Source organism: Tripterygium wilfordii, chromosome 23, assembly GCF_013401445.1.
Source record: "Tripterygium wilfordii isolate XIE 37 chromosome 23, ASM1340144v1, whole genome shotgun sequence".
In the NCBI taxonomy this organism is placed as follows: domain Eukaryota; kingdom Viridiplantae; phylum Streptophyta; class Magnoliopsida; order Celastrales; family Celastraceae; genus Tripterygium; species Tripterygium wilfordii.
In genome coordinates this window covers 4,173,889-4,187,043 of record NC_052254.1, presented here as the reverse complement: position 1 = coordinate 4,187,043, position 13,155 = coordinate 4,173,889, and the positions used below count along the sequence as shown (strand labels likewise).

At 33.1% G+C, this 13,155-nt stretch overlaps 1 protein-coding gene across 2 annotated transcripts; it reads right to left on the bottom strand.

Moving 5' to 3' along the window:
- Positions 1-359: 359 nt before the first annotated feature.
- Positions 360-6,906, bottom strand: LOC119993164 (probable disease resistance protein At4g27220). 2 transcript variants are annotated; one of them, XM_038840133.1, is made up of 7 exons: positions 6,734-6,906; positions 3,734-6,567; positions 3,110-3,547; positions 2,348-2,992; positions 1,314-2,084; positions 900-999; positions 360-703 (listed from the first exon to the last, which is right to left on the bottom strand). In XM_038840133.1, exons 2-7 carry the CDS (start codon positions 6,551-6,553, stop codon positions 648-650), a joined length of 4,830 nt encoding a protein of 1,609 aa, XP_038696061.1. In that variant the 5' UTR covers positions 6,554-6,567; positions 6,734-6,906; the 3' UTR covers positions 360-647. The 2 variants fall into 2 exon arrangements, with proteins under 2 accessions (XP_038696061.1, XP_038696062.1); XM_038840134.1 differs by lacking the exon at positions 360-703 and having other exon boundaries at positions 989-1,089.
- Between the last annotated feature and the right edge of the window lie 6,249 nt (positions 6,907-13,155).

The following is a 13,155-nucleotide window of genomic DNA, read 5'->3' as shown; positions in this document are numbered from 1 at the left end:
ATAAATTTCCCATCAATCAATACGTGTATTAATATACACATATATGTATTATATTGGAGCCATGCGTGGCAGGAATATCAAAATGTAGAACATTTCAGGCAATTACTTCATGCTTTGTTGTGTTAGATGTGCGCATCATAAATCATCATTCGGTTCATATGTAGATGTACAAATAATATTTGGATATAAAATCAAACATTTTCATTTTATGGAATAAACATTTCCACGATTTCCAATGCAGAACAATATATAGAAACATACCCATGCATGGTATGCCAGCAAGGGATGCCCAACATTAATGTGGGTTAGCACCAACACCAAACGGCAGAGGAGGCAATCAATATACTCTGAACATTCATAGATTCGATTCTACTTGATAGCATAGAGCGTACTTGCAAATTGCAATCATGGAAGAAAAAAAAGAAAAGAAAAATAAAGAAAGATTTCCAACACACATCTTCATCTGACACAGACAAAAAGCTTAACTTGCCAACAAAAAGAGGAGGCAATGTTGGAGCCTGAAATTTTTTTGAATCCAGAAATAAAAACACAGTTATGTTAGAAACACGAATAAGATGCGTTGATCAACTGATGATGCATTTTGCAGATCTCTTATATATGTGACATGTTCGGTACTCCTGTGATCGTCAATTCAAAACAATATCTCCTTTTAAGCTTTCAAAAATTTTACGTGCAATATTTCCTGCAAATTTGCAAAAGGCGCATGTAAAATTACTGAAATAAATATATAAATTATATATATAATTGAGTGAAGAGCGAGCTAGTACTCTTTCTTAACTCATCAGATAATTGAAGCCAAGGGGACAAAGCAGTTGCTAAGATTAACACTTCATGTATTGAAATTGCTATTCAGCTTATTACATATTTTGATGCCTTACCTCTCACTGCAGACTGTATTACTATGGAAGCCATCCGCAATGCAATAAAATCCGTACGAGCAACGTGCCTCCGAAATTTGCATTGTATTCTGATGGTCATCTGAAAGTGGAGCCATATTTAGAATCACTATATTGTGTCTCCATTAATTTCTTCACATGGAGAAATTCATACTCATTGGATTGAGAACATCTAAAGGCAGATAAAGTATTCAAACTCATAGTCTACGCCAATCAATGCATACATTAATTAAAACTAGAATGCATTATGCAGCAAAGGATACAATTGAGAAGCTAAAGAGAAGTGCATCGAGTTTTGTAATACTAGGAAAGGAATTGTCAAATGACTCATGTTACATATAAAATGCATATGAGTGCAACTTGATTGGAAAGTAGGAGCGAAAAGAAGATGCGTACCATTTCTTTATACAAGGTCTGTATGGTAGTATTGAGGTTGCCATTCCAGCGCTTTTCAATACCCCGTGCTGATGCACATACACGGAGACTCCGGAGCTTAAAAGAGGAAAGTTGTCCCCTGCAAAAATATTTTAGATTGGGGCAACTTCCAACATATACGCTTTCCAATGATGGTAATTTGAATGCATGTTTCGCGGAGCCGCAGAAGCTTGAAAGGTTTGGAATAGAAGTAATATGTAGTAGTTTCATTTGGGGGAAAATAATATCATCCTCTGCCTCACATTCCCCTACACATTCTACAATGGAAGTCATCATTGCACATTCATATACCCACAATTCCTTGAGCTGCATCATGCTTTCAGCTGTCGAGCAAGACATTAAGTAAGTCAATTTGTCACATCTGTTCACTTTCAGTGTAATCAAGTTGCAGAATGACAGCAGTGAGGATGGAAACAAAATTTTCAATCTGTCACATTTGTCTACAGTCAGACTTTTGAGACAGCAAAATGTCGAGAGCTCTCCAGCCTCACCAATGACTCCTCCATTTGGGAATATCTCATTGAAAGCACTACGCCTTACAACAAGTTCTTCCAAATTTGGCAGTTTCTTAAAGAAACCTTGTGGAAAAGAAGTGATGATTTCATCATGGAAATCAATAATCGTAAGGGATTTTAATCTGCAAAACATTTCAAATTGAAATTCTCCATGCCACATTTGCCTCATAATGTAATTCCAACTCAATGACAATTCTTCCAGGTTGGGGAATATCTCCTGTCAAAATAATAAGGTAAATGTAAAAAAAAGCGGCGCAGTAATTATTCACGCAACATGCAATGCAATGAAATATGCACTTACATGTACATAAATTTGATATGTGGCTTCACATAATTTAAACATGCAGCTCTTACTAAATTGTTGTATCATTCATGAGTGGTTATCTATACATACGTGGTACATCTAAGCTACACTTTAACTGTTGCTTGAGTTTCTCAATGACGTTTATATATTCTAAGCAGAGAGTTTTAAGTCCATACCTGTTCATGCAAAAAAAGGGGTTGCTCAACTGAGGTCTGCAAAATATACTCATCATCCGAATATTCAGAAGCAAATATATTCAGTTTGTCACATTCAATAACTGCCAATTTCTTCAGCAGTGGCCATTCTGATGTATGAATTCCAGGGAAGAAACTTCTTAGTTCTGGCAAGTGTTCAAATGTCAGGGAAGTAAGTTTCGGGAACTCGAACCTGACATCCGCATCTACCCCTTGCATAGCAACAATTTTCTCAACTGCCGTACAGTTTCCAATATATAACTCCTCAAGTTCCTGAAGACCACTGCCTATAGAGAGTGGAAAAATACATCTCAGACTTGGACAATGCTTGATTCTTATGGACTTTAGTTTTCTAAATATGGGGGCCTTTGTAATATGCATCTCCAAACCATTTGGCCCTTCCAAATCAAATATCACATCCATTGACTCGCAATCTTCTATCCGCAATTCTTGTAGGTTCTGGAGTCTTGTCAACATATTATATGGAAAAATGTTCAATAGATTTTCACAACCATACAGTGAAAGATCATCTAGTTTGCAAAAGGATTCTGGGGCAAGTTCATTGTGCCATATTCTTTTCAGGTTAACGAACGAGAAGAGTAATGTTTCAATGGAAGGGAGTTTCACCTATAAAAATGATTCAGATTGCATCAGCTAATTAATCCAAAAGAACGGAATACAATATGAACATATTTAAGAATATTACTCATATACTCACCATCAAAGTAATGAAACAAAACTAACCTTTTCATCAAAGAAAGGAGGTGGGAAGTCATTATTGCTGACTTCCTTTTCATCAATAATGAACGACTTCAATTCGGGGCATTCAGTAATACATATATCGGACAAGGATGGAAATTGAATAGAATTTGCTGCACAGAATCTTTTCAGTTTAGGAAGATCTTCGAGTGCCAGGTCATGTAATTTGGGGAAGATCATCTGACCTGCCACTCCTTCTATTATCCTTTCCATTAACTCACAGTCTTCTACTCGAAGTTGTTTGAGTTGAGTGAGACTTCTGACCACACCAACAGGGAATAAGAACCTTAATTTATTACAGCCCTGCACTTCCATCTCTCTCAAATTCTGAAAACAATGTGGCATTGCTCGAAGACTGTTGTCCCATATTTTTTCAGCACCAATATCATGTAGGACTAACTTCTCCAAATTGGGAAACACCATCTGCATATACACAAGAGATGAAGAGAATGTTACATTGCTAAAAATATTTTCAAAAATAGAGTAATTCATTGGTAAAGTTGTTGGGAACTATTTTCGTATAATTTGGTTTTAAACATGATACACATGTACAACACATAATGTCAAAACACATAGAAACAGACGCAGTTAAATAATAGGAAAATGTACCTTCCCATTAAGAAGTGGGATGGGCTCATCCTTCATCATAAGTTGCATATTTTGAGATGACCCTGATGAGTCCGTGGTCTGCAGCTTCTGTTTTACTATCTTCGCCATAGAGCAGATGCTAGTGATCTTCGGTAAATGCCATAGTTCTAGGGAGTGTACTTGCGTTAGCTCAATCACATTGCACTTGCCATCCTTTTCACTTTCACAGGAAAAAATCTCTTCCATGTTTTTACAGTTTTCTACGTTGATTTCCTGCAGTTGCAAAAGGGATTGGGCGAAAGATAAAGAGAAAAGGTTCTTCAACATGTCACAACTTTCCACTCTGAGAATTCTCAATTTACTAAACGACTTTACTCCAAGTTGGCCGTGGCATATCATCTGAAGGTTAATCAATTCTGTAAGAGACAATACCTCCAACCTTGGAAAAATGTGACAAGGAACCCTTGTGTTTGAGTTTACAATGTATCGGAAGCTGCGACCCTTTTGGACATGTAAACATCTCAGTCCTGGAAAACCTTCCCTATCTAACTCACAAACACTGTTAACACCACCCAATTCATCGAGACATAGATAATTAGTTTTCTTCAGCAATTCCTTAACACCTGGCTTCAAATGAATGCTTGTGGAGAGTTTCAATTTTAACCTTTGTGAGATTTCATACCTGCTAGGCCCATACCAGTCCCAGCCATCTCCTATTAATATTTTAAATCTTTCTAACTTGACTGAGAACAAGTCATTTGGCATACTATGGGAATTTGGAATGTGAATGTCTAAGCTAGTCAGCTTAGACAATTTGTTCAATTCAGCTAGGCAAGCATTTTGACGATTAACTCCTTCAGCCTCCCAGTTTACAAAGCTTTTTTCCATAGACAATTCTTCTAATCGAGTCAACGATGAAATCACATTCGGTGCAATCACTTCAAGATTTGAACATCCGCTGACACTGAACAACTTCAAACGAGTCAATTGTCTTATTTCCTTAGGCAAATGGTAGATGTTTGTATTCACTATCCGAAGAACTTCTAGTCCAACTAGATTTCCTATTATGCCTATATCATCCAACTCACACTCCTCAAGAGACAGAGTGCAAAGGTTGTTTAGATAATAAAGGGATGAAGGCAAAGATGGAATAATTATATTCTTAATATCTAAGACTACAATTCCTCTCACCCCTTGGAAAAATGAACTAGGAATCTCCAAATCACGATTTTTTGAATGCAGAATAAATAACTTCAGCTCTTCACATTCCAACCCTTCTAGTAGTCTGTGAATATAATTGTGAGGAAAACATATGGAAGAAAACTTTGCAACCGTATTCTTTTTGGGCCATTCTTCCAATTCACCATCATATTCTCCAAGGAACATATTATGATTTTGGCGTGCAAATGACACAGCAAACTTGCGAACCACATCATGCATTTTGATGTAACCATATTTTTCACCATCTAATAACAAACATGCAGATTTGAGGTCTATAACCAATTTATGCAACCTGTTTCTCCTATCTTCCAAGTTATCAATATCTTCAAAAGAATAAAGGCTCATGCAGTACTTCACCAAATCCTCAATGGCATAATCAGTATTTACAAGTAGACCACAAAGCAAGAACAACTGTTTCATCACATCACTTCTCAAGTAATTGTAACTCAACTCTAGAGATGAATACACTCGTTTATCAAATTCAGCATTTTCAAACCTTTCTAATTGTCGTAAGGCTTCTTTCCAAGTATGTGAATCATTTCTATTTCTTAGAGCCCTTGCAACTGTGATAATCAAAATTGGCAAACCTGCACATCTTTTAGCTATTTCAATGGCGATAGGAAGCAAATTGGGAACTTTAACGACATCCCCTGCCATTTTCTCAAATAAATTCCAAGCCTCCCCATCATTCAATGTATCAACCTTGATGTTCAAACTAGTAGTACCAATCACGGTTAATACATTCTCACCTCTAGATGTCATCAATATTTTGCATCCCTTGTGGTTATTCCCGAAAGGTATTCCTAATTCTCCCGGATCAAGACTTGCCCAAATATTATCAAGAATCACTAGAATTTTTGTTTCTTTCAACAAACGTTCACGTAACTGGTTGGATCTCCCAGAAATTGTCTCTGCCTCGAATTTGAAGCCTAATGCTTCTGCAATTTCCCCTTGAATCCTTCTCAAGTCTTGATTTAAAGATACCTCCGAAAAAATCACCACGTCAAAAATCCTGTCTACATGGGCTTGTTCAGCAGCTTTCTTCACAAGAGTGGTTTTGCCCACACCACCCATTCCCCAAAGGCCAATCATGTTGACATTAGGATCTTTTAAGGCCTTCATAATTTTTTCTAAATGCCATGCTCTTGATTCGAATGTCTCATAATCCTTGATGGGTGGAAAACGTATTCCTTGTGGAGCAGGACGATATGAAACACTAGGAAACTGCCCTTGCGACAGATGTTTGGCTGCGTTATTCGATTTCTCCTCGGCTTTTTTACTAAGCTGATACCTTGCCTTTACGTTAGGACATAACCCAAAGAAGCACCCCTTCTTTGCCCTCTCTGTTTCCTCTAAAAAAACTTGTGCATCCTCATTAAATCTAGTCACCCCCTGTAGCCAAACTTCAACCTCCCTTTCAATCACCTCCATTTTTCTCCTACTTGCTTCATCAACATCATGCTCGATTCTCTCTCTCTTAAGGTTCAGACTATGGAGTTGATCATTAAAATTATCAATATTTCTTTTGAAGTTGAACACATAACTAATTTGACGTTTAATCGAACTAGTAGCAGAAGCAACCACCTGCTCTGCAACAATTGGAATAACAATCTCGGCCATTTCCCAAAAGTTTCCTTCAGAGTTAAACACGGAGAAACAATGTTACTATTTATAACAAGACATGGGAGCAAATGAGAAATACTAATAAGGAACTCTATTTTTTTTTTAGGTTTAAGAATTGATACACAGAACGACGAGATTATAAAGATAAAACACATAAAAAAAAAAAATTGGGCATACCTTTGGCAAATATCAAATATTAATGATGCGAAGCTTTGTTTGTTTCACTCTTTGGTTATCAAAGACCGGAAAATTGGATCGGAGATAAAGAGTAGTAAGTTGAGAATAAAGTATGAAGGTAGATCTGCAGAGCGGAACCACAATGGAGAGAGATGTGAAGACGGGGGGTAGAGGATGAAAAGAAAGGTAGATATAGAGTAGAAAAATCATTGCCAAGATGAAAAAGCATCCAAGTCAAGATTAAAAAGTACAGTGAGTTGCATTATTGGCCACCTGGGTCCCTTTGCTTCTAAACAATTGAGTTGCATTATTGTGCATGGTACAATTACTTAAAGAAAACCCCTTTTTTTCCCCACTTCTACACTGTTTGGTGAGAAATCACCGTCTCTTCTTGCACAAATCACTGGTGTTGATCATGCTTAGGATGGAATTTTGACATGATAGCATGTAAGGAGAGTGTCTTCCATACAATTCCCTCTTTAGAGGCAGAACATAGGAGCTCCCGTCTCGGTGTGGCTTTACTAGAATTTTCCCCATCCTTTGCTTTAATGGTGTCCCATCACTTTTACTTTTTTGAAGCTTTATTTCAAAGGGAATGTGATGCGAAACCACCACCTTTGCTTTAGTAAATACAACCACTTTAGTTTTGAAACTTGTGTCATTTCCACTTTCCTTGCAATACCGGCCTTTTATGAAACCGCTAAACAGCCAAAAATGGTTTTTAATATGTTTTATATAGTTTTACAATATTTTATATTAAAATAAACCAAAATATCCTATACAACACTCAGTTGCTTTATCACCTTGACTGATTACTCTCTCTGCATCTCTCTAATTTCTCCGCTCTCTGTCTCTCCACTCCCTATCTATAATCTCTCCACTCCGTCATTTTCCTATGTCTGCCTCTTTTCTTCAGATCGGAATTGAGAGCATGTCCTCCGAGGGTTAACACCCCATAGATCAGATCGTGAACTCTTTCATGGCCCGACGTACACCTCCGCATTAGGAGGTAGCTGTGGCTGGTTCGCTGACTGTAGCAGAGTAGAAAATATAAAATAAGTAGGAAAAATTATTATTATTATGAATTAACGAACAAAACTTAAATATATAAAATATATAAAAATAAAAGAGAAAAAGAAAATATAAAATTTAATGAGATTCGACATAATTTATCTATGTTCTCGGAAGAAAAATAACAAAGAATTCCACTACAGTGAAAAATATTATAAAAGATATAAGCTCTTAAACTAAGAACTAACACAAATCATTGTCTCTCGGATTCTCACTCTCAAACCTCTATTTACGACTCGTTGGACACAGGAGAGAGTTTAATATGTGCTTGACTTGTTTTGTTATGACATTGCTATATGATTCTTAAAAATTCAAGATGGAGTTTTTTCCAACAAATGAAAAATGATGCAAATGAAGAACGTGAGTTTGATGATGAATGTTGTTCTATTTGGATTGAGATCGACCACAAGGGATTTAATCCATGTGCGCTAAAAAATAAATTATTTTATTTTATTACGTTGTTTCCATTTAAATTATTTAGAGGTTTGACTATCCAACCCCTTGAGGGTAATTTTAGGATCTGTTTGGTATCACTTTTGTTTCTTGTTTCTTGTTTTAGTTTTCAAAAAATAGAAAATAAAAACAAAAAATACTGTTTGGTTGAATTTTCTGTTTTGGTTTTTATGAAAACCAAAAACAGGTTTTCAAAATTTTTGAAAACAAGAAAAAAAGGTTTTTAAAAGTTTTGGAAACAGAACTAGTTATATTTATTATAGATTGCACTTTCTTTAAGATTTCAGATTGCAAATTGCATAGAGATATGAAGACAATGATCAAATATACTTTAAGTTATTGTTTTATTTCTTATCTTTTTTTTCTTTCTGCTGATGTTTTTTTTGAAGTTCTACATTTAACAAACTTTATGATTATCTCTATCATTATAAAAATAATTTGGCAACTTTTTGAAAATTTAATTCGTATTATTTTTAAAAGTCTAGAATAATAAATCATAAATTAATAATTTTGACACATTTTTTTTTACTTTAGAAATTGAATGAAATTAATAAAAATATATAAAGGATAGATGGTTAGAATTTAAAATAAGAAAATTCAAATTAAATTAGAAAATTAGTTAATAAAGTTTTAAATATTAGTCAATAAAGTATTTTAAATATGGACAATGCTAGATACCCCAAAATATCACCCCCAAAAGTCCCCCAAATCTATGTGGCATTAAAATAGCCGTTAATTAAAAAATACATGTAGAACCCACTTCACATCCAACACTCCACATTAAATAGAGGTCTTTTGGATTACTTCTTAGGGGTCTCAAGCATTATTCTTTAAATATTTATATTGAAGAGTTCAAATCATATCCAAACATCTCATAACTAATTTTTAATTGGAATTAAATATATTACGTCAAATTTAATTTCTTTGATATATAAGCAAAGTAATCAAATATAATATTAATTTTAAAATTTATTTTAGTTACAAATCATAGCACTTAATCATTGAATTTAAATTTTATTTAATAATTTTTTTAGCACTTTATAACTTTATTCAAAATAGTTTTTAAAAAAAAGTTAAATTATATATATGTGTGCGTATATATGTTATTCGTTTAAAATTAGCACTATATAAATGCTAAAATTCCCTTATTATTTTTTTGGAAAAGTGAATCTTAATTGTTGTCTTTGAAAATAACAGTTGCTTTGTGATCTTCCTATCCAATTAAATAATTTGGTTTTATTTAGGATAATCACTCCAATTTTTATTTTATATAAACTAAGTTTTCGGGTTTTTTTTATATATAAATTGATCTAATTTCTATAAGATTAGATAGACATGTCATAAGAGAAAATAAATAACATTAATAATATATTATTCAGTGTATAGATGATTATGCAGTTTGATAGGTTATAGACATGAAAGTTTTTCATCCACAATTGGGTGTTCGTAAAAACAAACTCGAAAGACCGCTTATATTGACAAAATAACATAATTGACTTTATTTATTTTGCAAACAAAATTCCCAAAAATTATATTTGAAATGAAATAAATTTTATGTTAATATATTTATTATTGTATGTAGATGAACTGAATGATGTTCATATATTTAAGGTCAATGAAGTTGGTGATGCTGAAAGTATGATTTCATCAATATAATATGCATATCCAAAAATTTACTTCAATGATGTTTGTATTTATATTCCAATTTAATAACTAAATATTCAATAGTAATATTGAAATCTTTGGCATTTCATAATATGTACTGTAGGTAACGACAATGATATGAGTTTAGAAGATATAAGTATTGAACATAATCTTGAAGGTAAAAATGACACGTGAAGTTGTTAGATTTAATTGATTTAATGTAGAGTAGCTCTCAAATAAAACAACATGATCGTATTCTAATGATTTTCACACTTAATTATTTTGAAGGTGATGATCAATTGGATTGGATATATTACAAAGGTTTGCACTTATTTTTTATATTATTATATATTAAATAAATGTTAAATTTATTATATTATTGTATCTTTAGTTAATTCATATTATCACAAGTTGTTAAGCCTTTTCTTTTAAAATATGTGATTCTTAGATCCTTAATTCTATTACTTGTAGACTATTGGGATATTGGTGAGCAAATATTTGAATGCGGAAGTTGTGATGCTCTCTTTTAGTACAAAGAGCGAATAGGGAAATGGAGGATGTCAACAACTCTAAAATTTTCATCATGTTGTATGTAAGGAAAAATACAACTTTCATTGAAGAAAAAACAACTGCAACCATTAAATGATCTTTTGCACAAAGGGGATGCTAAAAGCAAACATTATTTTGAAAATATTCAAACTTTCAACATAACGTTTTGTTTTACATCGATGGGAGGAGAGATTGACAACAACACTAATATAGAGACATGACCTTTTACATTAGATTGAGTTTATTGACATAGATTGTGTTCTCTCTAGAAAAAAATACCAAATTAATTGTATGGTATTTTGCATGAAACAAATTAAAAATAACCACATGGAGTACTCCGTTTATTTAAACAACTATATTTGGATATCTTTTTGTTTCTTTTCCTGAAATTTATGTTAGGTGTTCAAGAAAACTATATACCCATAACCCAATCTTTATTTAGTAATATATTTCTAAATTAATATTTTATTGGAAACATAATTATGCATACATTTTTCTAAACTCACCTTGTGTTGGTTCTTCTATAAATAATTATTCGCGTAAAATTGTAAATATTTTTTTTATTCGTGCATCGCACGGGTCCAAACACTAATTGAAAACAAAAACAAAAAACAAGAAATAAAAGGGTCTATTTGATATCACTTTTGTTTTCAAAAAATAGAAAATAAAAACAAAAAAAATATTGTTTGTTTGTATTTTCTGTTTTGGTTTTTATGAAAACCAAAAACAGGTTTTCAAAATTTTTGAAAACAAGAAAAAAAGGTTTTTAAAAGTTTTGGAAACAAAATTAGTTACACTTATTATAGATTACACTTTCTTTAAAATTTCAGATTACAAATGACATAGAGATGTGAAGACAATGATCAAATATACTTTGGGTTATTATTTTATTTCTTATCTTTTTTTATTTTTATTGATATTTTTGGTGGTGAATTTACATTGCAATAGACAGGGCAAAGGCTGCAGTTATGAAAAATATAGTGGTGTGGATATATTCCATTATTATGAAAATAAAAGCATAACCACACATTTTTTTCTTCAGTTTTTGTTTTCAGTTTTAAGTGTTCAACCAAACAATTTTCAATTTTATGTTTTATGTTTTTTTTTTGTTTTTAAAATTTTTGGAAGTGATACCAAACACAACCTTAATTGTTAAAATAATATGATATTGAACAAATATAATTTTAGTATCACTCACATCAAGCCAATCTTGCGGACGTATATTTGCCTTTTGGTCCTCTCCTGTTGAGACCCAATTTCAATCATCACAACCAACTACTTTTATTCTCTACCTGGCAGAGTTACTACAAGATACAATTACCACTTAAGGAAGGCTAGCATGATCAGTCGAGGCAATAAACAATAATGTCCTTTTTTCCACAGTAGCTTTAACCTGCAAAACTTAGTTTGAAGATTGAACTCTGAACTCTGAAGAGCTGAACATTAACCAAATTAAGGAAAGCTAAACCCATAATGTACTTTAGGTTATTAACACTAAGCTCTAAGCAATTTTAGAAGCTCTGTTTACCAAAATTATTAAATTGAACTCTGATAATAAGTGAATCAACTATACCAATTGTTTGTAAAACCCTATATTCAAGAGACTCGTAGAAACACATAGAAGAGAAATTGAGAGTAGACAGAGACGATTTTCTAGGAATTTCTTAGGATACCTGTTGAAGAATTACTTGGATAAAACTTCAGCTTCTCTACCATGACTCCAACTCTACCTCTCTAGTGTAACACCGAAGATACCAGAAAGATTTCATCTTCTTTCTTTATTTATCCTTTTTTATTTTGGTTCTTGATATAAACAAAAAGGAGAGGCAATTATGTGGTTCATCCCCTATTTATCCTTTACATTTTTCATGTTTTTTAAAAAGAAAATCTCATATTAGTTCAATTACGAAGTTGCCATCAATAAAATAGTTATGCCTGATAAACCCTTTCCTTTGTTAATTAAACAAATTTAAAGACTAGGATAAGGAGAGGGCCAATAGAACAGGCTAACCAGACTTGGCCCATCGCGTATAGACACATAGCAGTATAACACAACGCAGTCTCATTTTGGACTTGACCGACGTACAAGGAGAGGACCGATTTTAACTGGGCCAATAGAACAGGCTACACATTATTTGCACCCCACTATTTTTTAATTATACCCCATTTTTTATCATTTTAACTTTGATCCTCTATTTTTTTAAGTAGAAGATTATTACACTTCACCTCAAACCTTCAACGAGAGACTTGCGAGCAGGAAGGGAGACATACGATGATGAGTTTCTAGGATTTATTTATTTTTGGATATGTGGGTTTGCATTAGTTTAGGGGTGATCAAATTCTTGATTTACTAAAGTTGAATCAATTTAGGGGCAACCAACCCATTTTTGTATTTAATTTCTTTAGCAATGATCATTAATCGTTAAAGTCACAACGTAATAGAATGCAAAGTGCAAGAGAGCCTACTTCTTTATGTTCGTCTATTCTCACTATAGTATATTTTTTGGTCTTTGGTGTGTATTTCATTGATGTGTGAGTTTTTTTTTATTACTTAAGATGAGGTTAGATATTTTCAATTTCGGTGGGGTGCAATATATTGGGATGATGTTTGAAAATAGTGAGGTGTAAATAAAACTCACCCAAGATCAAAGGCCATGTCGAAGCAACAGAGTAATGGGTCCCCTTTTGTAGCCCAATTGTGTAAT